This window comes from Phoca vitulina, unplaced genomic scaffold (assembly GCF_004348235.1).
Source record: "Phoca vitulina isolate PV1807 unplaced genomic scaffold, GSC_HSeal_1.0 scaffold2, whole genome shotgun sequence".
NCBI classification, from domain to species: domain Eukaryota; kingdom Metazoa; phylum Chordata; class Mammalia; order Carnivora; family Phocidae; genus Phoca; species Phoca vitulina.
Genome location: NW_022589705.1, coordinates 68,342,816 through 68,366,693, shown reverse-complemented (window position 1 = coordinate 68,366,693; position 23,878 = coordinate 68,342,816). Strand labels below are relative to the sequence as shown.

General features: G+C 40.8%; 1 protein-coding gene across 6 annotated transcripts in view; it reads left to right on the top strand.

Annotated features, from left to right (window-relative positions):
- Positions 1-22,795, top strand: part of CCDC30 (coiled-coil domain containing 30) — a 117,951-nt gene extending 95,156 nt beyond the window's left edge. For 4 of the 6 annotated variants that reach the window (XM_032431359.1, XM_032431339.1, XM_032431348.1 and 1 more), the window contains 5 exons: positions 9,034-9,187; positions 12,539-12,675; positions 15,722-15,830; positions 21,812-21,876; positions 22,230-22,795. In XM_032431359.1, coding sequence (XP_032287250.1) covers positions 9,034-9,187; positions 12,539-12,675; positions 15,722-15,830; positions 21,812-21,876; positions 22,230-22,428 — 664 coding nt within the window. In that variant the 3' untranslated portion in view covers positions 22,429-22,795. The remainder of the gene's footprint in view (positions 1-9,033; positions 9,188-12,538; positions 12,676-15,721; positions 15,831-21,811; positions 21,877-22,229) is intronic. The other 2 variants (XM_032431367.1, XM_032431387.1) reach the window with 1 other exon arrangement.
- Positions 22,796-23,878: the final 1,083 nt, after the last annotated feature.

Sequence of the window (23,878 nt, the reverse complement as noted above, 5' to 3'; positions counted from 1 at the left end):
ATTCATGCTGCTTACAAATCTAAGGCTAGAACTCAGTCCTCTAATAACCAATATAGTGCTCTTTCCACATCTTACCTTGGTATTAGAAGGGGTTGAAAGAATGAAGTGCTAGATCCAGAGCATATAAAATGCCACGATGCCTGCCAAGTGCATCGATACCGAATCTAATGTGTATACACATTGCTTACCCAGAATCCTTCCTGTGTTCACTCTTAGTCTCTCTGTCAATAAACACAGTTTTATGATTTTACTATCGTAGCTTGGGTAACATTTTATATTCTCTTCCTCTTAATGTTGTCTTGTAAGCATTGTACTTTATTGCTACAGTCTTTGAATTTGCTTACTTTTGTAGGACATAATATTTCATAAAGCTGATGTGCCCTTGCACTAATAGCGGCAGTTAAACAGGATCTGATTGCTAAAGATGACTAACAGAACCCAGTGACAGTGCTTCCAAAGGTACAGCGCATTGCAGGAGAAAGATACGGTAGCACAACAGAGTTAGAGTCAGGACATGCGTTGCCTTCCGCAGCAGCCTCACAGCAGACAGTCCCCGAGAGGTCCGGCAGGGGCCCCCACGGTGCTCCCTACGTCAGGGCCATGCTGGGATGCACCTCCTCTCTCAGGTCAGGAACTACCAATGTGTGCACCGAACACCTCACCACCAGGGATCCCCACATGGAGTTTCAGCTGAGATTTGTTTTTTTATATTCTGCTGGTCATGGGAGCATATTTCTGCTATGTAACCAGCCTCAATAGCAGAGCCTTCTTGAGGTCTCGCTGAGACCAAGTACAAATCATCAGCCTCACTGGTATCAGTAAACAGTGCTGACAAGCCTGGTGCCAATTGCCATCAGACTCCTCGGCCCTGTGATTACAAAGCAACGCAGCTCTAATCGGCATATTTCATTTCTTGACCAGTGGTCAGTACCAAGCAAGAACTTTAGCAAAACAGCTCAGGTCAATTCTAGGCCTGCTGGAATCAACCCTCACAGCACAGTCCTAATTGAGTTAAAAATTACTCACTGGTTCTATGAATGATATTTTTACTCAGAATAACAGAAAAAAAGTATTTTGATTTGTGTGTGCATATATAAGTATATACATATATATACTTATTGTTTAAAACATTATTTTTATAGAATAAATTCCCAGGAGTAGAATTACTGGTCAAAAAGCTGGAACTCTGGATCTTAAAATGTATTGACAAACATTCAGAAGCATCCCACCAAAATTTTCTGCCATCATTATATAAGAGTAGCAATGACACCACATCCTCATGAGCATTGGGTGCTGCTTTTAGGGGGAGGGCTCTGACGAAATTTTCCCCAATATTCTTTGTTTTAATTGAGGTATAATTGGCATATAATAAATGCACAGATTTCTATATGTACAGTCTTATGTTTGGCAAACGTATGCACCCACATAACCACTACCCCATTCAAGATCCAGAACATTTCCATTACCCCTTAAGGTTCTGTCTGGACTTTTTGCAGTTACTCTGTATCTCCTGTGGCCCCCGTCTCCTCCCAGACATCCACTCTTCTGATCGCTGTCTCTTCTAGAATTTCATTTAAATGGAATCTTACCGCATGTGATTTGTGTCTGACTTCTTTTGCTCAACATATTCTATTATTTTTAATGCTCACTTATAATCATAAATATTTGTCATTTTATTTTAAATTTCTTTGATGGCTAGTGAGGCTGAATATTTTTCCACATTATTTGCCCATTGCCTTTAGGACAGTGGGTAGTAACCCTAGCTGCATGTGCCTGGGCCCCAACATAGGTTAGTTAGATCAGAAGCTATGGGGATAGGACTTAGGGATCAATGTTTTTATAAAAGCTTCCCCATGTGATTTTGATGTGCCATCCAACATTAAAAATACAGCTTTAGGAAAGAAAATGGAAGGAATTGTCAAAACTCTAGGTTCGTTTTTGTTTTCATTCCCCCAATCCCAGCCCTGACCTTTACAGACAATGCTTGTTTTTTCCACGTTTTCCCAACCACTCTTCCAGAGGAACAAACTCCTTCCTTTTTGAAAGAAAAGTAATAGAAAAATCTATCTGGTTTTGCTTAAACATAAGCAAAAAAGAAGTCCCTAAATTTTAGAACATGAATATTGTGCTGCCTCATAGATCTAGTAGTTAATAAAGCCAAAAATAAACTTAGAAAATCCACATGTTCTTCAGGCAAGTTGGCCCACTGAGCTTCTGACCGAACCAGAGGTGTGCCAACTAGCCAGCCAGCAATGGTGAGAGAAGGCTCCAAGCCCTCACCAGCTGTACTGCGTCAACATACTCTTCCAACCGTGCGTACCACTACAGAGAGAAGTCTGAGTATCCAGCAACAGGAACTAGTTAGGTCAAGCATATTATACTCCCTTGATGGAAGCCCATGCAACTGTAAAAGACGGGGGCCCTGAAGACTAGACAGTGGCACAGGGAAATGCTTACAATATAATAAATGGAAAGAGCATAAGACTGAAATTTTAATGTTGGCAATGTCTAAACAAAAGGCGTTTATAAAAACACTAAAAGAAAATACAACACCATTTTAATACTGATCATATTGGGAGTTGGGTTTTCTTCCCAAATTTTCTATAGCTTATCATCTCACTTTTAAAAATAAATTAATTTGGGCGCCTGGGTGGCTCAGATGGTTAAGCGTCTGCCTTCGGCTCAGGTCATGATCTCAGGGTCCTGGGATCGAGTCCCGCATCGGGCTCCTTGCTCAGCAGGGAGTCTGCTTCTCCCTCTCCCTCTGCCTCTCCCCTTGCTTGTTCTCTCTCTGTCTCTCTTGCAAATGAATAAATAAAATCTTAAAAAAAAAATTAATTTTGGGGCGCCTGGGTGGCACAGTCAGTGAAGTATCTGACTCTCAGTTTCAGCTCAGGTCGTTATCTCAGGGTCGTGAGATCAAGCCCCACATGGGGCTCCATGCTCAACAGGGTGTCTGCTTAAGACTCTCTCTCCCACTCTTTTTGCCTCTTCCCCCTCAAATAAATAAATACACCTTTTAAAAAATTAATTTCTTAATAGTCCAAATGGCAGAATAAGAGAGAAAGCAGCTAAGATTTGGGTTTTAATATCCTAGGGCAGAATGGGTAAAATAAATCCCAGAAATACATGTTGTGTTTCAAATGATGTCAAAACATCGGAGTAACTGTGAACAGCTGAGAAACCCAGAGGACGACTGGGAGGTCGTTTGTACACTGCTAGATGTTACACCTCTGAAGCTATGGACCAGAGGATGCTGAAACCCAGTGATATCTTCTGCCAAGCTACTTCTAGTAAAAAGGGAAATAAGAACATTTATGAGATGTAAACATCTCCCTGTAAAGAATCTAAGTCACAGCAGTTGTAATCGTGAACACATTTCCCCAAAAATATGTACCTCCTATTATGTAGTGGGTACTGCAAGGGTCACAGAACTGAACAGGCCTGAGGCAGTTTTATGAACCCAGGTATTTAGACCAACCCTGTTAATTAGGATGTCAGTTGAGTTGCTGGAGCAGAAACCCTGAATAACAATGTCTTTTGAAAGGAAAAGCTTTCTTTCCTACCTGACAGAGCAGACATAAGCAGTCCAGGATGGGTATGGTGGATCAGTGTAACAGGAGTCTAGATTCCTTTATCTCGTTGCTCCAGCATCTTTAACATGTTGCCCTTATCCACATTTAAGGCAACAAAAAGGAAGAGGGGAAAGCAAGGACGTTCCATTTGCCCTTAGGACGCACTACTTCCACTCATGTCCTATTGGCCAGAACTTACTCACATGGTCCATTCCATCTAGCTGGAAGGAAAGTCAGGAAGTGTAGTTCATTTTATGGGCAACCAAGTGCCCAGCTGAAAATCCAGGGGTGTCTAATGACAGAAGAAGGAGAAAATGGACTGGGGACAACCCCAGCAGTCAGTCACTGCCAAATACACTGACAAGCTGCATCTAGCCTGCTATGCATGGCTCTGGCCTCCAGGAATCCAAACTTCTCAGCCGGGTATCTGGCTAACAGCTAAGTTAATCTTCTAAGGGAGAGCATGCAAAATGATTCTTTTATGTACAATCAGCAAGTAGGAGAGAGAGGGGCACTATTTTGAAAACTGGAAGAGTCTTGCAAAAACACATTTAGGGGTAAGACATAATTTACAAGACCAGAAGGCTCCCTTGGAGTAGTTCTTCCATCACAGTTTGACTAGAATTAGCGTCTAGGTAAGTCTGCTTTGCTCCTTCCCTCCCATCTGGTTCCTAGTTCTTGTATAAAACAAAATATCAAACCCATACATACATGGTCAATTACTTTATGACAAAGAAGTTAAGAACATACAGTGGGGAAGGGACAGTCTCTCCAATAAATAGCGTTGGGGAAACTGGGTGGCTACATGCAAAGGAATGAAACTGGACCGCTATCTTACACCATACACAAAAACTTACTCAAAATATAAGACCTGATATTTAGGCTTACCTACAGCTATTATCATACTCTGTGCTGAAAAACTGAAAGCTTTTCCTATAAGATCAGGAGGTAAAAACTTGCAGTTATAAAATAAATAAATCATGCTGATGTAATGTATAGCATGGTGACTATAGTTAATAATATTGTATTGCATCTTTGAAAGTTGCTAAGAGAGTAAATCTTAAAAGTTCTCATCACAAGAAAAAAAATTCTATGTATGGTGACAGATGTTAGTTAGACTGTGGTGTGATCATTTTGCAATATATACAAATATCAAATCATGTTATGTACCTAAAACTAATATGTTTTATGTCAATTATATCTCAATTTATTCTTTTTAAAGATTTTATCTATCTATTTATTTGTTCATTTATTTATGAGAGAGAAAGAGAGAGAGTGAGCCCGAGCAGGAGGGGCAGAGGGAGAGGGACAGAGAGAATCTCAAGCAGACTCTGTACTGAGCAGAGCCCAACATGGGGCTTGATCTCATGACCCTGATATCATTGACCTGAGCTGAAACCAAGAGTCAGACACTCAACCAACTGAGCCACCCAGGTGCCCCAATTATTCCTCAATTTTAAAATAATAAAATTTAATTTAATTTTTTTCAATTAAAAAGTCAATATCCCAGGGCGCCTGGGTGACTCAGTCGTTAAGCGTCTGCCTTCAGCTCAGGTCATGATCCCAGGATCCTGGGATCAAGCCCCGCATCGGGCTCCCTGCTCGGTGGGAAGCCTGCTTCTCCCTCTCCCACTCCCCTTGCTTGTGTTCCCTCTCTCGCATTCTCTGTCTCTGTCAAATAAATAAAAATAAAATCTTTAAAAAAGAAATCAAATGAGGTGTCTTGTGAAAAGCCTGGAGCACAGGTTTTTAGTTAGTTCCCTTCACTTAAGTTAGGGCTTCCCCCAGTTTAAGTGTCAGAGGTAGTAAGATCAGGTAAGATCAGATCGTCGACATGTGCAAACTGCCTGCCACCACAGGCCTGAATGACTGTGCCCTCAAGTGCCTACAGTGACAAAGAGTAGCTTTCTCATCCTTAAACACTTTTTTTTTTCTCATTCCTTAAACACTTTTTTTTTTTTTTCCCAGTTAAACTGGCTTTACCCAAATATCTAGGCATTCAGGGGAGTCTGGAGCTATAGAGACCATTAGAATATTTTTTAATATTTTATTTATTTGAGAGAGAGAAAGAGAGCATGAGTTGGGTGGGGGTGAGGGGCAGAAGGAGAGGCAGAAGCAGACTCCCCCTCTGAGCAGGGAGCCTGACACAGGGCTTGATCCCAGAACTCTGGGATCATGACCTGAGCCAAAGGCAGACGCTTAACAGACTGAGCCACCCAGGTGGCCCCCATTAGAATAGTTTTTGCTCTTCCTCAAAAAGTTGAAAATAGAGCTACCCTATGACCCAGCAATTGCACTACTAGGGATTTACCCCAAAGATACAAATGTAGTGATCCAAAGGGGCACCTGCACCCCAATATTTATAGTAGCAATGTCCACAATAGCCAAACCCAGATGTCCATCAACAGATGAATCGCTAAAGAAGATGTGGTATGTATATACAATGGAATATTACTCAGCCATCAAAAAACGCTGAAATCTTGCCATTTGCAACGACGTGGAATTAGATGGTATTATGCTAAGTGAAATAAGTCAATCAGAGAAAGACAATTACCATATGATTTCACTCATATGTGGAATTTAAGAAACAAAACAGGATCATAGGAGAAGAGAGGGAAAAATAAAACAAAATGAAATGAGAGAGGGAGACAAGCCATAAGAGACCCTTAATCATAGGAAACAAACTGAGGGTTGCTGGAGGGGAGGGGGGCGGTGGGATGGAGTAACTGAGTGATGGATATAAAGGAGGGCACGTGATGTAATGAGCACTGGGTGTTATATAAGACTGATGAGTCACTGAACTCTACCTCTGAAACTAATAATACACTATATGTTAATTAATTGAATTTTAAAAAAGAAAGAAAAAAGAAAACTTAAAGGAAAAATCAGGTTTCTTTTGTTTTCTTTTTGTATACAAACGTCTCTCAAGATGTCTTCCACATTAAGATATATACCAAAAAAAAAAAAAAAAAGAATGGTCTTTGTTTGGAGTAGTTTTTTTGTTTTTAAGATATCAGGATGTAATTAACCACAAAACAAAACAAACCAAAAAACCGACCTGATACATTTAGACCAAAATTTTTTTCTCATGTAACAAGAAATCTGGAGGAAGATGATTGCTGAGGCAGATTCAGCTGCTCAGGGGTGTTGTTAAGGACCAGGCTCTTTCATTCATTCTGCTCTGCCATGCTAGGTGGGTTGACCCCTTCGTCTTTAGGCTTGTCACGTCATGGTTACAAGGCAGAGACTGCAGCTGCAGCTAGTGCAGCCTCAGCGGAGGGCAGCCAGGGCAGAGAGGGTTGGTTTCTCAAGTTCCTAGAAGTGCCCAGCAGGCATACCTGTCTCACAAGCCCATCCCCTGGCTACACACACACAAACACACACACACACACACCTGGGGCCCACCCACCTTTCTCAAGATCAAGGGCTCTCTGTGGACACCTAAATGAAATCTGGGTTTTGTTAGCAGGGAAGAAGAAAGGCTATATACCTGCACCTTATAGCCTGCCACAGATAGTCTGTTTATAATGAAATGGAAGTGATGAGGGGCTCCCTCCCTAATATGCCCATAGCTTTCTCAAGCTTTAGCGTGCATTGGAATCCCCAGATGACTTAACACAAAACACTGATGCACTCCCAGAGTTTATGATTCTGTAGTTCTGGGATAGAGCCTGAGACTTTGCATTTCCAACAAGTTCCCAGGTGAGGCTGATGTTGCCAGTCAGAACACAGTTTGAGAATCACGGCTGTAGGCTTAGAGAAAACCCAGTTTAGGAACGTTAGCTGCAGCAATGGTTCTCAGCGGGCAGTAGTTTGCCTCCCAGGACAAGGGGACGTTTCGCAATGTCTGGAGATATTTTGGGTTGTCACACTGTAGAAGGTACTACTGGCATCTAGTGGGTCGAGGCCAAGGATGCTGCTAAGCATTCTACAACGCACAGTACAGACTTCCACAACTAAGAATTATCTGGCACAAAATGTCAATAGGACAAAGGTCAAGAAATCCTAGTTTAGAGTGATTTTGTGTTATTAGACCTAATAGGTTCAAAGTAAAATCTCTCCGCAATTTTTAATTTGCAGAAGTGCTTTCTGAATAACAATGTTCTTATCTGGAAAGCACGGTCATCTTCAAAGAGGTGGTGGTATTGAGGCTTTAATCTGTTTTCTTGTTTACTTATATTAGCTGTTATAGTAGCTTGAAATGGTAACATAGATTTTTGTTCTTTTTTTAAAAACAGGTTTATTGATATAATTGACATACCATACAGCTCACCCATTTAAAGTGTACAATTCAGTGGCTTTTAGTTGTACCTCCATCACCACGATCAATTTTAGAACATTTCATTACCCCCAAAAGAAACCCTTTAGTTATCATCTGCCATCCCCAATTTCCCTCCCCACCCCCAACCCTAGGCAACCAGGAATCCTCTATATTTGCCTCTTCTGGACATTACATAGAAATGGAATCATATAATATGTGGTGCTTTGTGAGTGAGGCTTCTTTCACTTAGCATAATGCTTTCAAGGTTCCTCTATGTTGTAGCGTGGATCAGCATTTCATTCCTTTTTGTGGCAGACTCATGTTCCACTGTACAGATATTCCATATTTTATCCTTTCATCAGTTGATGGTCTTTGGGTTGTTTCTACCTTTTGGCTATTGTGAATAGTGCTACTATGAATATTCACATATAAGTTTTTGTGAAGACATATGTTTTCATTTCTCTTGGGTAGATACCTAGGAGTGGAGCTGCTGGGTCCTACGGCTCTACGTTTAACCATTTGAGAAACTGCCAGGCTTTTTCCAAAGAGGCTGCACCATTTGACCAGCAGTGTTTGAGAGTTCCAATTTCTCTACATCTTTGCCAGTACTTGTTATTGTCTTCTTTTTTATTTTAGCCAGCCTGGTGGGTGTGAAATGGTATCTCACTGTAGCTTTGATTTATGTTTCCTTAATGGCTAATGATGTTGAATATCTTTTCATGTACTTATTGACAGTAAGTTTGATTTATGTCAGAATCTGAGTTAGAGTCTTGAGCAGAGACCTACATAGAATTGGTCTTCAGAAGTCCAGACTCGGGGCAAGGACTGAGAGCGGACTCAGTTATCAGAGATTGAAGTGGGTTATATCACTGTCCAAGGGGATAGCCAAGAACTCGAAACTCAAATTAATGACTGACTCCATGGAGCAGGATTCAGAATTAGATGTCAGGGATCCAAAGTCAAGGAGTTTCCTGAGTTAGGGGTGACTAAAGCTGGTGCTATTTAGGAGGTTACCCTTGGTCCATTCCCCCACTTGGGGACCAGAAGTCCTGCAGATGGGAGGCAGGACAAGTACCCACATCTGGTGGCAGGCCTCAAGAAAGCAAGAGGAGGAAACCCAAGAAAGGTGCACACTGAGGAAGCAACATGAATGTCCACTGTGCTCAGCTGCACCTCTATTTAAATTTACTTTTATAGGAGCTATGACAAGAAACATCACCATCACAAAGTCAAGCTTCGCAGAGTTAAGGACCGTTTAATTCATGAAGTAGAACTACGAGATGAGAGAATTGAACAACTGGAAAATGAAATCAGAGGTCTGCGTCAGCAAAGGGAAATAGTGAGTGGAAAGGTGAAGATCTCCCCAATGTGCCATGGCTTGGCTCATTCGAGAAAGCCCCCTGGTGCTTTAATTCTCTTGTGGCCTCTTCGTACTCTAGGTTCTCATTTCTTTCCACACCTTCTTTCGATGTGAGTAATTCTGCCAAAAAGTATGTAAGACTCATGGTGTTAGTAAACTGAATCAGACACTGAAACTATCCTGCACTTCCAACTCCGGTCAGTGTCTTGTCTTCAAATGAAAATGTCTTCTCTTAAATATCCATCAGCAGAGACTTCCAGACCACCCTACGTAACTCATTCCTACTTCACATTGCCCTCATTTTGCCTCAAACTTCTGTCAGTTTTAAATGGCAGTGAAAATTGGTGACCCCTACTTATCAGTCCTTGTGTAGTGTCCGCAGGCTTTTTTTCTAAATATCCACATCTTCTTCATCTTTGTCCCATTGCCCCTGTGACTTACTGTTAGGTAGGAGGAAAATGAGACAAATGGCATGGAATCAACTGCAGAATGGTCTTGAGATCATTAAACTACACGAATTCAAAGTGGAGAGCAACTGACTAGGCCAGTAATGCTTTCCCTTCTTGAGATGCCTAGCCCATCAGAATTTTGAAAACTCTATGCTCACTCCTAAAATACTCATTTCTATGTATGTGCCAAGGATCCCAAAAGAATTCATGCAATTTCAGTCATTCCATGCGCTATTATGGGATGGTTAAGAATTCTAGACTACACACAATAAAACATTTTTGGATTATAACAGATGGGTCACCAATGTTTAAAAAAAAATCCTCCTGATTCTCTACACTATAGTGAGAGAGGAAAATAAGTTGGATTTTGCAGTATCCTTCTCTTTGGGTACTAAATTGTCAAACTTTAAAGACTCAGATCTAGGTTAGACTCACAACTAGGAAAAGTACATGAAAAGTACTACAGAAGAAAGTAGCAATCCTGGTTGGTGGGCCCACCAGAAATAGAAGCCTACTTCTGCATTACCACTCTTTTGTACTGCCTGCCTTCCACTGTTAGGCTTACATGACAGAAACAGCCCCTTACTTCTTTCTTCCCGACTGTACTGGGTTGAATAGTGTCCTCCACAAATTCGTGTCTATCCAGAACCTCAGAATGGGATCTAATTTGGAAATAAGGTCTTTGCAGGTGTAATTAATTAAGATGGGCTCATGGTGGATTAGAGTTGGCCCTAAATCCAATACGACTGGCGTCCTTATAAGAAGAGCAGGCACACATAGACACACACAGGGGAAGAAGGCCACGTGACGATAGAAGCAGCTATCGGAGGGATGCAACTATGCCAGGGAGCACCAGGGATTGCTTGTAAACTCCAGAAGCTGAGAGAGAGGCATAGAGCCCCCAGAAGGAACTTACCCAGCCAACACTCCAATTTTAGACTTGTAGCCTCCACAAATGTGAGAAAACCCGTTCCTTTTGTTTTCAGCCATCCAGTTTGTGGTAATTTGTTACAGCAGCCCTGGGAAACGGACACATCTACCCAGAGAGCCACAGATTTCCAGGAGAGATGGCAAATAAGCAGAGGCTAAGGAAGAGCAGTTGGTCCCTTTGCTCACTGCCCTTGAAGGCTGCTGGGGGCTTTGGCCGTAGACAGATGCAAAATCTAGACCTGCCACTTCATAGTTCTGTGACCTGGCCCAAGTCTCCAGGTATCATTTTCCTCGTCCGTGAAATGGCAGAACTAATCCCCACCTCATGAGGCTTTTGTGCAGTTAAAATAGGAAATGCGTGAGGTGGCACCTGACACAGACAACTTTCCAGACATGTTCTTCTCTTCTCTTTTGGTGTAAGCTCTCTTAGAAACATGTTGATTGGTAGATGTACAGTTCATGAGAGGAATTGTTAATGGAATAGGAAATACTTAGCCTAGAGAAGACTGATGTGAGATCTTTTAATGCCACAGTGGTACACACCTGGAGGTCCTGGTTTTACTTATTTTAGGGCCCGTGGACCAGAGCCACTAGCATAAAAAAGCTGGACTCACCTTCCAAGCACCAAGTCTCCAGAAAGTAATGGCACTTTTTTTTGGATTTCGTTCCTTCACCCTTCTCTTTATACAGTGAGCCAGTTGAGTCTCCTGACTGTTGTAAACATCCAAACCAGATTTCTCCAAATATTTTATCCTTTTATTAGAGCAGGTGTCCTTATTTTCTGGTTCAAAAAAAAAAAAAACAAACGCATTTCCAAAGGGCAGAGTGTCAGTAGCCTGCCCCATCTGGTTTCCTTTCTAATCCAGTTGTAACAGCAGAGTAGTATTGGTGGGATGACTGCTTCTATTCTCAATCCTCGCCAAAAATGTATTTAAATAAGAGCAGACAAGACTATTGTTAGACATTGAAGGGTCCTGGCTGCGGGACTTTAAAATCTGGAGTGGTTTGTTTCGGAACATAATGTAATATCCTTTCTTAAAATTCTTGAATAATAGATGGAGTCTTTTCTGGATGATCTATATTAGTGCCTTATTTAAAAGAAAGAAAGAAAGTTGCCCCTCTTAACTCTGTGATTCACCATCTGCCAGCAGCTCATTCTGCTTCTCCCATACCCACTCACTCCTGCCTTTGGCAGGTGGGGCACAAACACAGAAGGGTGAAGGACTTATCACTGACGGGGCATCAGTGAAATGAGGAGGGCAATTCTACACTTTTGAGCTTCTAAACTCCTCACCCACAGTGATAATTTATTAATAGCTACTGACTCTTTCAATATAAGAACATTAGCATTTTTTCACCCGATCACTCCTTTATCATTTTAGCTATAACTTCACTAGCTATTGCTTTCTGGGAAAATTGTTGGTAGAAAATGAGACATGGTGTCAAGTTAGAAGTCTCTTTAGCATGATCACTGCAAGGATATTCTCAGTAGCTGGCTTACCTGCTTCATTTGCCAAGGCAACTGAGATCCTGATGCTGGTTGCCAAGTATGGGGGCTAAATTTTCATCTCCTCACTTTGTCTTAAAAAGACTATCACCCCAATGCAGATGGAGTTGTATTATATGGAAAAATGTCAAACTGGAGCTTCGGGGAATTCAGTTGCATTTGGTAGTGATTTGATATACCTATGGTATTAGAATACACATGAAAGCCTTGGGACCTTATTGGAAGTGGAGTGCTCAGGTATTTTTAAGTGTTAACCCAGGAGAATGATTAATTGTTCAAAAAAAATACAAGACCTAAAATAACCAAAATAAACAGACGGACTATCTAGCTGACAATGTCAGCAAACAGGTGAAAACAGACTAGGGGACAGGAGAGGAAAAGTAAAGAAGGGAAATTTGCTGTCAACTTCGTAATTCTTCCTCCTGCTGTGGTAATGAGGGGCTTTATTATCTCTAGGAGAAGGCATTCCAGGAAGAGGTCACTGCTCAAAATGATATACTGCTCCTAGAGAAAAGGAAACTTCTGGAACAACTCACAGAGCAAGAAGACTTAATCCACAGCAACAAATGGGTAGAATCTTCAGTCCAGAACAGGTAGGTGCAGTCCTGCCCGAGGAGCCAATGAACTCTGCAAAGATGTTTCTCCCTCAACAAAGAGATTGTTCCAATGACTGTCCTTTGGGTTGGCAGCCTATCTCATAACTGTTGCTCTGCTGCCTGCTGTTTTCAGCAACTCATGCAAATGTTATGAAATTAAAGAGAAAAAGATCATGGAGGAGGTGGGTCAGCTACTCAGTTGGGCTCTCGCACATAGGCATTGCCTGACTGAGGACCTAGCTGTGCTCATTCTGGCTGTCACTTTATGTGTTGACACTCATTTTTATCATCTGATACCTCTGGAATCAAGGTAGATCAAGAGAGGAACAGGCTCATACTAGTGACTTAAATTCATGAAACCCATAGGATGCCAATTGTATTAATTTATACTGAGAAATGGTCCCAGCAGAGAATTCACATTATCAGCCAGCCCAAGCGCTCTCTCCTCTATTAGGAAACTCCAGTTACAATGAAAAGTTTTCTTGGAGCACAGAATTAGGGCAAAGAGAGCGGTTTGATCTTAACACATAGAGTCACCAATAATAACTATAATGACTAACATTTTTTGAGCACTTACAGTGTGCTAGGCATTGTTCTAAGCTCTCTCTGTCTCTCATCAATCCTCACACCAATCTCACGAGGGAGGCTCTGGGATTAGCCCTATTTTATGGGAGAAAGCTAAGGTCCAGAGACGCTCGGGAACTCAGGCAGCCTAGTCAGTGACAGCAGTGTGTGCTTGGCCTCAGTAGCTTGGCCCTAGAGCCCACAGCACCACAGTCTGTGGGGGAGATCTGTCCAGCAGACTGGAACTCTCCTGTCTGCTGTTGTGGGCACACACTTCTCAGGGCAGACCTGGGGAGTCTCTGATGATCTCTTACTGTCTGTGTCTCCCCTTTTATATAGTCTATATAAGCCATTGCCCTTCTCAAACTAGATCATTGATTCTGACATTCCCAACACAACTGCCATATTACCCGTGCCTTAACATTAATGGTGTTCCCCTCTTGCCCTCCTAAAGACACACTTTGGCCATCTGGATTGGACTTGTATGTTTTCCTTGGAGTTAAGTTTCTTCTACAGGATGCTGCTTCCTTTTACAGATGAGAAAACTGAGGCTCAGATGTGGTAATTTGCCAGGGGTCACACAGCTAGTATGTGGCAGAACCCGAACTCAAACACAAATCTCTGATCAACACTATTCTACCATCATGTATCCCAAATACACTGTGGCCCTGGAGAGTGAGCCTGGTGTAGTGCTTAGGAACTCAGGCTTAGAAATCGGAAAGATCTGGATTGGCATCTCAGCTCTACGACTTTCTGGCTTTATGTCCTGAAACCAGTTGCTTTTCTCTGGGCTTCAGTTTCCTCATCTCTAAAATAGGCTCCATAACAATATCCATCTCATGGGGTTGTTGCAAGGATCAGATGAACCAACACATGAGCAGGTTTAAGTGTTTACTCTGTGGGTAGGGCACAGTGCCTAAGCACATGGTAAGGCCGTGGTAAATGGTTGTTGCTGCTGCTGCTATTACTGCTGCTGCTGCTCCTACTACCCCTACTATTACTACTGCTGCTGCTCCTACTGCCACTACTACTATTACTACTGCGGTTGCTGCTACTACTACTTCTGCTATTATGGCTGCTGCTACTATTACTACTGCTGCTACTGCCACTACTACTGTTACCACTGCTGTTGCTGCTACTGCTGCTGCTACTATTACTACTGCTGCTACTGCCACTACTACTATTACCACTGCTGTTGCTGCTACCATTACTACTGCTGCTGCTACTACTGCCACTACTACTATTACTACTGCAGTTGCTGCTACTATTACTACTGCTATTACTACTGCTGCTGCTATTATGGCTGCTGCTACTATTACTACTGCTGCTACTGCCACTACTACTATTACCACTGCTGTTGCTGCTACTGCTGCTGCTACTATTACTACTGCTGCTACTGCCACTACTACTATTACTACTGCTGTTGCTGCTGCTACTACTACTGCTATTAGTGCTGCTGCTACTACTGCCACTATTACTATTACTACTGCTGTTGCTGCTACTACTACTGCTATTACTGCTGCTGTTGCTGCTACTACTGCTGCTGCTACTACTGCCACTACTATTATTACTACCACTGTTGCTGCTACTGCTGCTGCTGCTGCTACTATTACGATTGCTGCTACTACTATTACTACTGCTGCTGTTACTGCTGCTGCTACTACTATTACTACTGCTGCTGTTACTGCTGCTGCTACTACTATTACTACTGCTGTGGCTGCTACTACTACTATTACTACTGTTACTGCTGCTACTACTACTATTACTACTGCTGTGGCTGCTACTATTACTACTGCTGCTGTGGCTGCTGCTGCTATTACTATTGCTGCTAATACTACTATTACTACTACTGCTGCTATTACTATTACTATTGCTGCTGCTGTTACTACTGCTGCTGCTACTATTACTACTGCTGCTGCTGTTACTACTGCTGCTGCTACTATTACTACTGCTGCTACTATTACTGCTGCTGCTACTACTGCTATTACTACTGCTGCTTCTGCTACTACTGCTGCTGCTGGTGCTACTATTACTATTACTGTTGTTGCTGCTGTTACTACTACTACTACTGCTACTACTACTCCAAAAGTATGGGATGACTGTATGAGATGAGAACCAGATGCAGGCTGTGTAGCTACAATATTTGAAGGGATGCAGAGTCTCTTGTTTCAGCCCCACCCCTAAATGGGATCATATCCTTTGTCAGATTTCTCAAGGGCTAGAATTGTGCCTTCCCTTCCATACTCTTGCATATGGTATGTCTCTGTTCTCAATATGTTTTTAATGACTCTCTACAGGCCAAAAGCTTATTAATTTCTACTTGGTCTTGGAACATGGTGGGAATTATTCTGCCAAAGTTGGTTCCATAATCTAGGCAGTGGGCTAAGACCCAGAGCTAGTGGTAAGTGGGACATAGTTTTGAGTTTTTAGTAGTGATACAGAAATGTTTAGTTATTCCTTTGATCTATCCCATTCTTAGAGTTCTTCTGGATAAGGAAAAGAGGCAATTGCAGGACACCACTTGCCATCTTACACAGCAGGTTGGCCTCTTAGAGCGTATCATAAGGAGCATCTGGATTCACGGAGAGGTAAGATGCATGCTTCTGTCGTGTCCTTCATATGAAGCCTAGTTGCCAAGGTTATTGTGTTCTCTCTTCATCTTCATGTAGCTGTAGGCTGCACTTGGCTTCATGGTGGCCTGTGGCAAAGAAGCTCATTGGTTGCACCAGAGCAGCAGAACCTGAGACTGCCCTTGGCCAGCTTTGCTCTTCATTGGGTCAGTTTGGGGCCCAGACTCAGGACCCTGAGATCAAGTGGGGCCCAAACTCATGACCCTGAGAATAAGACCTGAGCCGAGATCAAGAGTAGGACGCCCAACCAACTGAGCCACCCAGGCACTCCTGCGTCAGATTTTAGTAGACACTCTTCTCCTATGTGATCCCAAAGAGATTGTGCATGCCTCATAGCTTCTTTAACACTGTATCACCATTGTCTTTTTGCTTCTCTATCTCAACTCAGCAGTGAGATCCTGGAGGGCAAGGCTTGTATTTCATATGTCATTTTATTTACAGACAGGTGCTCCATAAATATTTGAGAATGAATATTAAATGCTTTCACATGTATACCTCATTCTCAACCCTGTTTGCCATGGATTATTCTAGCCCTGTCTGAGAAATGAACAAATCTGAGGCTCAAAGACGTAAATGAAGATAGTCTGGTCTGGCATGGGGTCAAGTCTAAGAACAAAGAGTCAAGAACAAAAGAGTCAGAGAAAAAGCAATTAAGTTACAAAAATCCAAGCAGACAAGTAGCCAAGTTTAGATAGATGTGGCAAATAGTATAGATTCAGAGAAGGTCCAGAGTCTGGCTGGTGAATGTGTCAGCGAGAGGGACTTCAGTGATCAGAGGTGCATTCTGAATCCAGGACAGAGGCTTCTTGCTTTCTCCCCTGGCTTGTATCACCTGCTAGATGTTTCCTTCCAGGATACTTCATGTAGATCCTGCTTATTGGATACTATTGCTGTGAACATAAGACCCACATCTGGTTTGCTCTCAGAAAGGTGATTATTTCTGGAGTGCCTGGGTGGCTCAGTCAGTCGGGTGTCCAACTCTTGATTTCGGCTCAGGTCATGGTCTCGGGTTCTGGGATCAAGCCCCGTGTTGGGCTCTGCACTCAGCATAGAATCTGCTTAGGATTCTTTCTCACCCTCTCACTCTGCCCTTCCCCCAACTCATGCACACACTTTTCTTTCTCAAATAAATAAATAAAATCTTAAAAAAAAAAAAAAAGAAAGGTGAGGGGTCCCTCAGTCGGTTAAGCGTCTGCCTTCGGCTCAGGTCATGATCCCAGGGTCCTGGGATCGAGCCCTGCATCGGGCTCCCTGCTCAGTGGGGAGTGTGCTTCTCCCTCTCCCTCTGCCTGCTGCTCTGCCCACTTGTGCTCTCTCTGTATCTCTCTGTCAAATAAATAAATAAAATCTGAGAAAGAAAGAAAGAAAGAAAGAAAGGAAAGAAAGAAAGAAAGAAAGAAGGAAAGAAAGAAAGAAAGAAAGAAAGAAAGAAAGAAAGAAAGAAAGAAAGATGATCATTTCCAAACTATATGAGTTGTTTTGTAGATTTTGTTCAAAGTAGAACTGCCAGATTATGTGGCTTAATTTCCAATAGTTTATGTTTTTGCTTGAACTACAATTGTTCTCAACTGTCTAGTCATTCACTATTCTACTTATTCATTCAACAAACATTTATCAATTCAGGAAACTATGCTAAGTCCTAGGAATATGAAGATAGACCCTGTTTCTGGAAGTCTTTAGTCTAGTAGAGAAGGACAGAGACATACACGAACAAGCACTATAGTATTATAGGTGCTGAGTTAGAGCCTTAATGGAGTATATATTAGACCTGATAGCTTTGAGATCCACAACATTATCCTCAAACAAGATAAGAAATGTGACAGGGGTCAGGACTATAGTACCTCAAGCTCCACATTTCATGTGTCACGAAAGTACCAACTTGTAACATCTTCATACCTGTTAAAACGACTCCAAATTGTTTTTAAACTTAGAATCTTAAGGATCTTCCAATTCAATCCCCTCATTTTATACAGGAGGGAGATAAAACTCAAGAGAGGTTAAATGGTATGCTTGAGTCACGCAGCTACTGCTGACATTTCCCACATCTCTTGATTCTCAGTGATTGAGTATCGTACTACAAACAGATCAGTTTATAGATCCCTGAGATCAGACATATCCTAGATCTCCTCCTTCCTTGCAACACCTCAGAGGCTAAAATGGTGAGAGCTTGACATTTGTTGAGTGCTTGCTATGCGCCTGGTACTGTGGTAAGCATTTTATGTACATTATCTCATTTAATCTACAAAATAACCTTGCCATTTTCACAGCTGAGGAAACTGAGCTCTAGAGAGGTGAAGTGACATCATTGCTCAAGACATATCGCCAATAAGCAGAAGAACAGGGTCTGAAATAAACTCTGTCTGGTACCTTGTTCTTAGCCACTATCTCGTAATACCCCAAGTCTACTGTTTCCCTTTTGGGGTATGGGGGTAACCAGGGACATAGCCTTGTAAGAGACCATGTTGCTTCCTGTGTTGTAATCCCATCTTTCCTCCCTGTTGGATTATAAACTCCATGAGAGCAGGAACTATGTCTGTTGTGTTACCTTCTGCATCCCAAGCACTTAGTACCTGGGTTATAGCAACAACTTAACTCATCTCCTTTCAGTCTTTCCTCCTAATCTGTCCCATGCATGCCTCCAGACTAATCCTCATGAAGCCCTGCTTGCCTTCATAGTACTTCATCTCACAGAGTTTCAGAGACTTGCTTTGTCTATCAGATAAAGTTCATTCATTCAACAGCTATTTATTAGGCATATACAGGGTGCCAGGCCTCATACTGTCCCCCCTTGTGGTTTGGATATAGTGATGTACAAGATACAGTGTCTGCCCTCACAGAACTCAGCTCTGATGAGAGTGACCATCATATAACCGGCAACTACCATACGCTGTGATGAGTTCTACAATACTGGTAGGCCCAGAATGCTGTGAAAGCAGGCGGAGTGGCATCTAAACCTGTCTGGGGTGGTTAGGGAAGGCTTCCAGAGTTGATGTCTAATCCAGAGGAATTGAAGCCACATAGGAACTTCCCATAGTCCAAATAACTTTCTGACATCAAACAAGTCTGATCAAATGAAACCAATCTATTTACTGTTTCCCCCAAAGCTCTGCTTTCCTCCCTCTGGATATATATTTCCCTTACTTGGAAAGACACCTCCCATCTTCCTTCCTTCTCTCATCTTCCTGGCTTTTGTCTTTTGAAATCCTATTGTTCTGTTAGTCTATAGCCAGAGGGGTCTTCACAAAATATAATCTGACCATATGACCCAAAGCCATACAATGACTTACCATAGTCTTCTTTAGGCTCTTCTAGGAAACCCCTCTCCCTCCACTGCCTTCTCCCATGACTTTCCTGCCCCAGATTTTCTTTTGGTTAGTTTCTACTGTCCCTCATAATTCAACCTAAATATCTTCTCTTCCATAAAGCTTTTTCTGAATCCTCCCCTCTCCAAATATGGCTTTGTGTCCTTGATAGGTTTTCTCGCTGCACCTTACGTCCCAAATCCCAGCTCAGCATTTTACTAGTTGTGTGAAAGAAGGAAACCTCATTCACCTTCTAGTTCCTTCATCTGGGAAAAGGAAGTAATAACACTCAAAAGGTGGCTGTTCCACACCAAAATCTGTATATGAATATTTATAGCAGCATTATTGATAATAGCCAAGAGGTGTAAACAACCCAAATGTCTATCAACTGATGAATGGATAAATAAAATGTGGTATATCCATCCATACAACAGAATACCATTCAACCGTAAAAAGGAATGAAGTATTGATCCATGTTATAATGCAGATGAACTTTAAGGATATTATGTGAAATGAAAAAAATCCGGTTACCATGTATTATATGATTCCATTTATATAAAATGTCCAGAATAGGCAAATATATAAACATAGAAGTAGATGAGTGGTTGCCTAGGGCTGAGGCATTGAGGGATGGGGGCTGTAGTTAAAGGGTATTAGGTTTATATTGGGGGTGATGAAGATATTCTAAAATTTATTGTAATAATAGTTGTACAACCCTGTGAATATACTAAAAACTGTTGAATTGTGCACTTTATTTTTATTTATTTATTTGAGAGAGAGAGAGAGAGAAAGCGTAAGTGGGAGGTAGAGCAGAGGGAGAGAGACAAGCAGACTCCACGGTGGAGTCTGACATGGGGCTTGATCCCATGACCTTGAGATCACGACATGAGCCAAAACCAAGAGTCAAATGCTTAACCAACTGAGCCACCCAGGCACCCCAAATTGTGCCCTTTAAATGCCTGAATTGTATAGTGTGTGAATTATTTCTCCATAAAGCTATTATAAGAATGAATGAATGAATGAATGAATGAATAAATAAATAAATTCAGAGATGGCTACTGGAGATAAAGTAGAATAATTAGAATAATGCATATAAAATACGTAGTGTATTGCTTGGCAAATAAATGGCATTTAATAAATACAGCTGCTTTTTCTCAGTAAATACACATACATTTGTTTCTATATCGAACATTTATTGAGTTCCTCCCATATGTTAGGTATGCTTATGTTAATTAATTTTCACAATAACCCTGAAAGATTAGTGATTAATTGTTATTCTCACATTTTAAATGTAGGAAACAAAACTCAGGGAGGTAACGGGACATATCAGAGTCTAACTAGTAGAGCCAGAATTCAAGCCTTGCTCTCCTAACTCCTAGTCTAGTAATATTTTTAACACATAAATTTCTCTGAATGCTAGTTTTTTCCTCCTTATAGAAGCTTCTCATTTATTTCAGGATAACTAAGAATTTCTCACAGAAATGAGTTGGCCGGTATCAAAGGTTAAACAGAGGTCCAAGTTTAGGGGAATCAGTAAACCCTCATAATTGTAGGTAAAATTTGGTCTGCGTTGATGGGTTTGTGTGAGAAAGGGTATTTGGTTTTTAAAGTCATAGATTTTACAAAAAAATAGATACTTTTTTTCATGATTTAAAGGGACAGAAAATGTTTACCAGAGTAGTAAGTAAAAACTTACCTAGTAGAACAGAATGATTATATCAGCTAATATGAGGTAATTCATGTAGGAAAATAGGTATAATAAGCAGGCTTACAATGAACGTGTTAATATAAAAGTATAAGATTTATAATTACCAGATATTCTGTAGGTATTTAGGGATTACATTTTTTTTCAGTTTTATTGAGATGTAATTGACATACAACATGCATTGTGTAAGTTAAAAAGTATAACTTTTATTTTGTATAACAATGATTTGACATATATATACAATGCAAAATGATTATCACGATAAGGTTAGTTAACATCTGTCACCTCACATAGTTACGATTTTTTTCCTGACAATGAGAACCTTTAAGATCTCTCTTAGCAACGTTCAAATATACAGTACAGTATTGTTAACTGTAGTCTTCATGTTGTACATTACATCCCTAGAATTTATCTTATAACTGGAAATTTGTACCTTTTGATCACCTTCACCTAATTCCTCCATCCACCACACCCCCACCTCTAGCAACCACAAATCTGATCTCTGCTTCTATGAGTTTGTTTTTTTTTTTTTTTTTTTAGATTGTACATATACGTAAGATCATGCTGCTGTGAACATGGGGTGGGGTGCAGATATCTTCAGACAGTAATTTCATTTTCTCCAGATATCCAGAAGTGGAATTGTTGGATCATATGGTATTTCTTTTTTTAATTTTTTGAGGAACCTCCATACTGTTTTCCACAGTGGCTGTACCAATGTACATGCCCATCAACAGTGCACAAGGGCTCCCTTTTCTCCACATCCTCGCCAGCATTTGTTATCTCTTGTCTTTTTTAGGATGGCCATTCTAGCAAGTAGGAGGGGAAGGGATTAAATTTTTAACCAAAAATATATATAAAGCACACGTTTTAGGATCATATTGCCAATGGCTTATAATTATAATTTTAAATATTCATCCTTTCTTTTCTTTCAGGAGAAAATTTGTGACATCGCTGAATTGGAATCATTGAATAAAATCTTGCCCTTACCAAACCCCAGGTTAGTAAAGTCAAGACAATCAACTGCAAGCCTGAGAGTCATGGCTGCCTAAACTCATCCTGAGTTGCTGGCTTGACAAAGCATAGCATTTGGGAGTAATGTTTCTATATTTAGTATTTGAATCTTTTCCCAATCCCTTCTCTCTTTCCACCTCTTCATCCCCACACCTGACAGAATCTTGACTAAAGTAGAAAGTAATCTGTAAACATAAGTTTAAGCTAAATGTTATTTGATTTCCTTTGTGTTTGACAGTTGTAAAAAACTGAAATCCTATTAATACTTTATCCCCGTAACCCCAAAGTGCTACCAAGAGATCCTGTTTTCAAAAAGTCCTCACATATGGCCATTCTTAGTTTTTCAGGAACAGGTTTGGTAGAGTCGGTTGGAAGTCTTCAAGAGATTAAAGAACATACATCAGAAGCAGCAAAGGCAAACCCCAAGTCTCCTGAGTCTCTTTCGTGTTCACAGAATTCTGAAGCTGGATACATGAACGTGGCTTTTCTGAAAGAGACACATTGTATCCAAGAACAAGACCAAAAGTCAGAACTATAAAATCACTGATGGCTAAGACTAGATGGATCAAAGCTGCTAACTTAAAGCTTGGGTGTGAGGGTAGAACATGACATGGAGAAGAGTTACCTACCACGGATCCCCACTGGACGTCAACCAGGAGTCCTCAGAATTGCTGATAAATTCATTAAACCAGTTTTAAAAATAGATTTCTCAAGTTTGTTTGATATCCTCAAATATCCTTGTATAGATCAGTAATAGTGACTTAAGTTCAATGGTTTAATTAGGGGTCTTTTCAGCAGAGCACATATATAGCTAATTCAGCACTTTCCCCCTATTATCATGGGTATTATTTATTTTTTAAAAGTAAAAACAATGTAATTGTATTAAAGCGAATATTTTAAAAAAGAAAAAGAAATCTATAATCCTGCATTCTCAAGACAACTATTTTCATTTATTCCTTTTTGGTTCTTATTCAAATGCATATATTTTTAAGTGGTTGTTATATTGTGTGTTCATTTTCACAGCCTGATTTTTAGTTTAGTATACCATAGAACATTTTTCTGTATTTCAATAGTCTTCATAATTATTCTTTCAGTAGCCACATAATATTCTATCATGTTGATGTTCTATAAATTCTCTCGTTTGCATTTAAGTTGTTTCTACTTTTTCACTATTTGAGGTTATGCTGTGGTGAAAGTCTTTGTGAATGTAGCTCTTTTTTTCTCTTGAGTTACTCCAGAAAAGATTGGCATAATTGGGTCAGAAATACAAATGTTACATAGTTTTGGTATATCACTTGTTGCGTTGCTTTAAAAAAAAAAGTTGTGTCAACATAATGTTTCTATAGTGAACCTCTTTATTTTTTTCTTTTCTTTTTCCTTTTTTTTTTTTTTTTTTTAATTAAGTAGTCTCCACACCCAGCATGGAGCCCAATGTGGGGCTTGAATTCATGACACTGAGATCAAGACCTGAGCTGAGATCGAGTGGGATGCTTAACCAACTGAGCCACCCAGGCGCCCCTATAGTCAACCTCTTTAAGCCTCAATTTCTTGGTCCATAAAGTGGGAACAGTAGTCGTTCCTGTCCCATAGAGTTGTGAGGACCAAATGAAATGAAATGTGTATTTAGAACTTAGTAGCTGCTTAACAAAAGCTAGGTATCATCATTTCTTTTCTTTTCTTTTTTTTTAAAGATTTTATTTACTTATTTGACAGAGAGACACAGCGAGAGAGGGAACACAAGCAGGGGGAGTAGGAGAGGGAGAAACAGGCTTCCCGCGGAATCATCATTTATTTTCACCAGCACTTTGTACTAGTTTTTCCACAACCTCATCACATTGGATATTACCAATTTAAAAAATTTATTTTAAAATAGTTGCTATAAACTATACTGAAGGGTGATTCCTGCTGTTCTTTCCTCCCATCCTTATTCTCCTCTTCTTTTTTATTCTTCAATTGGAGATAGAGAAGGAGACCAAGGGGAAAGGAAA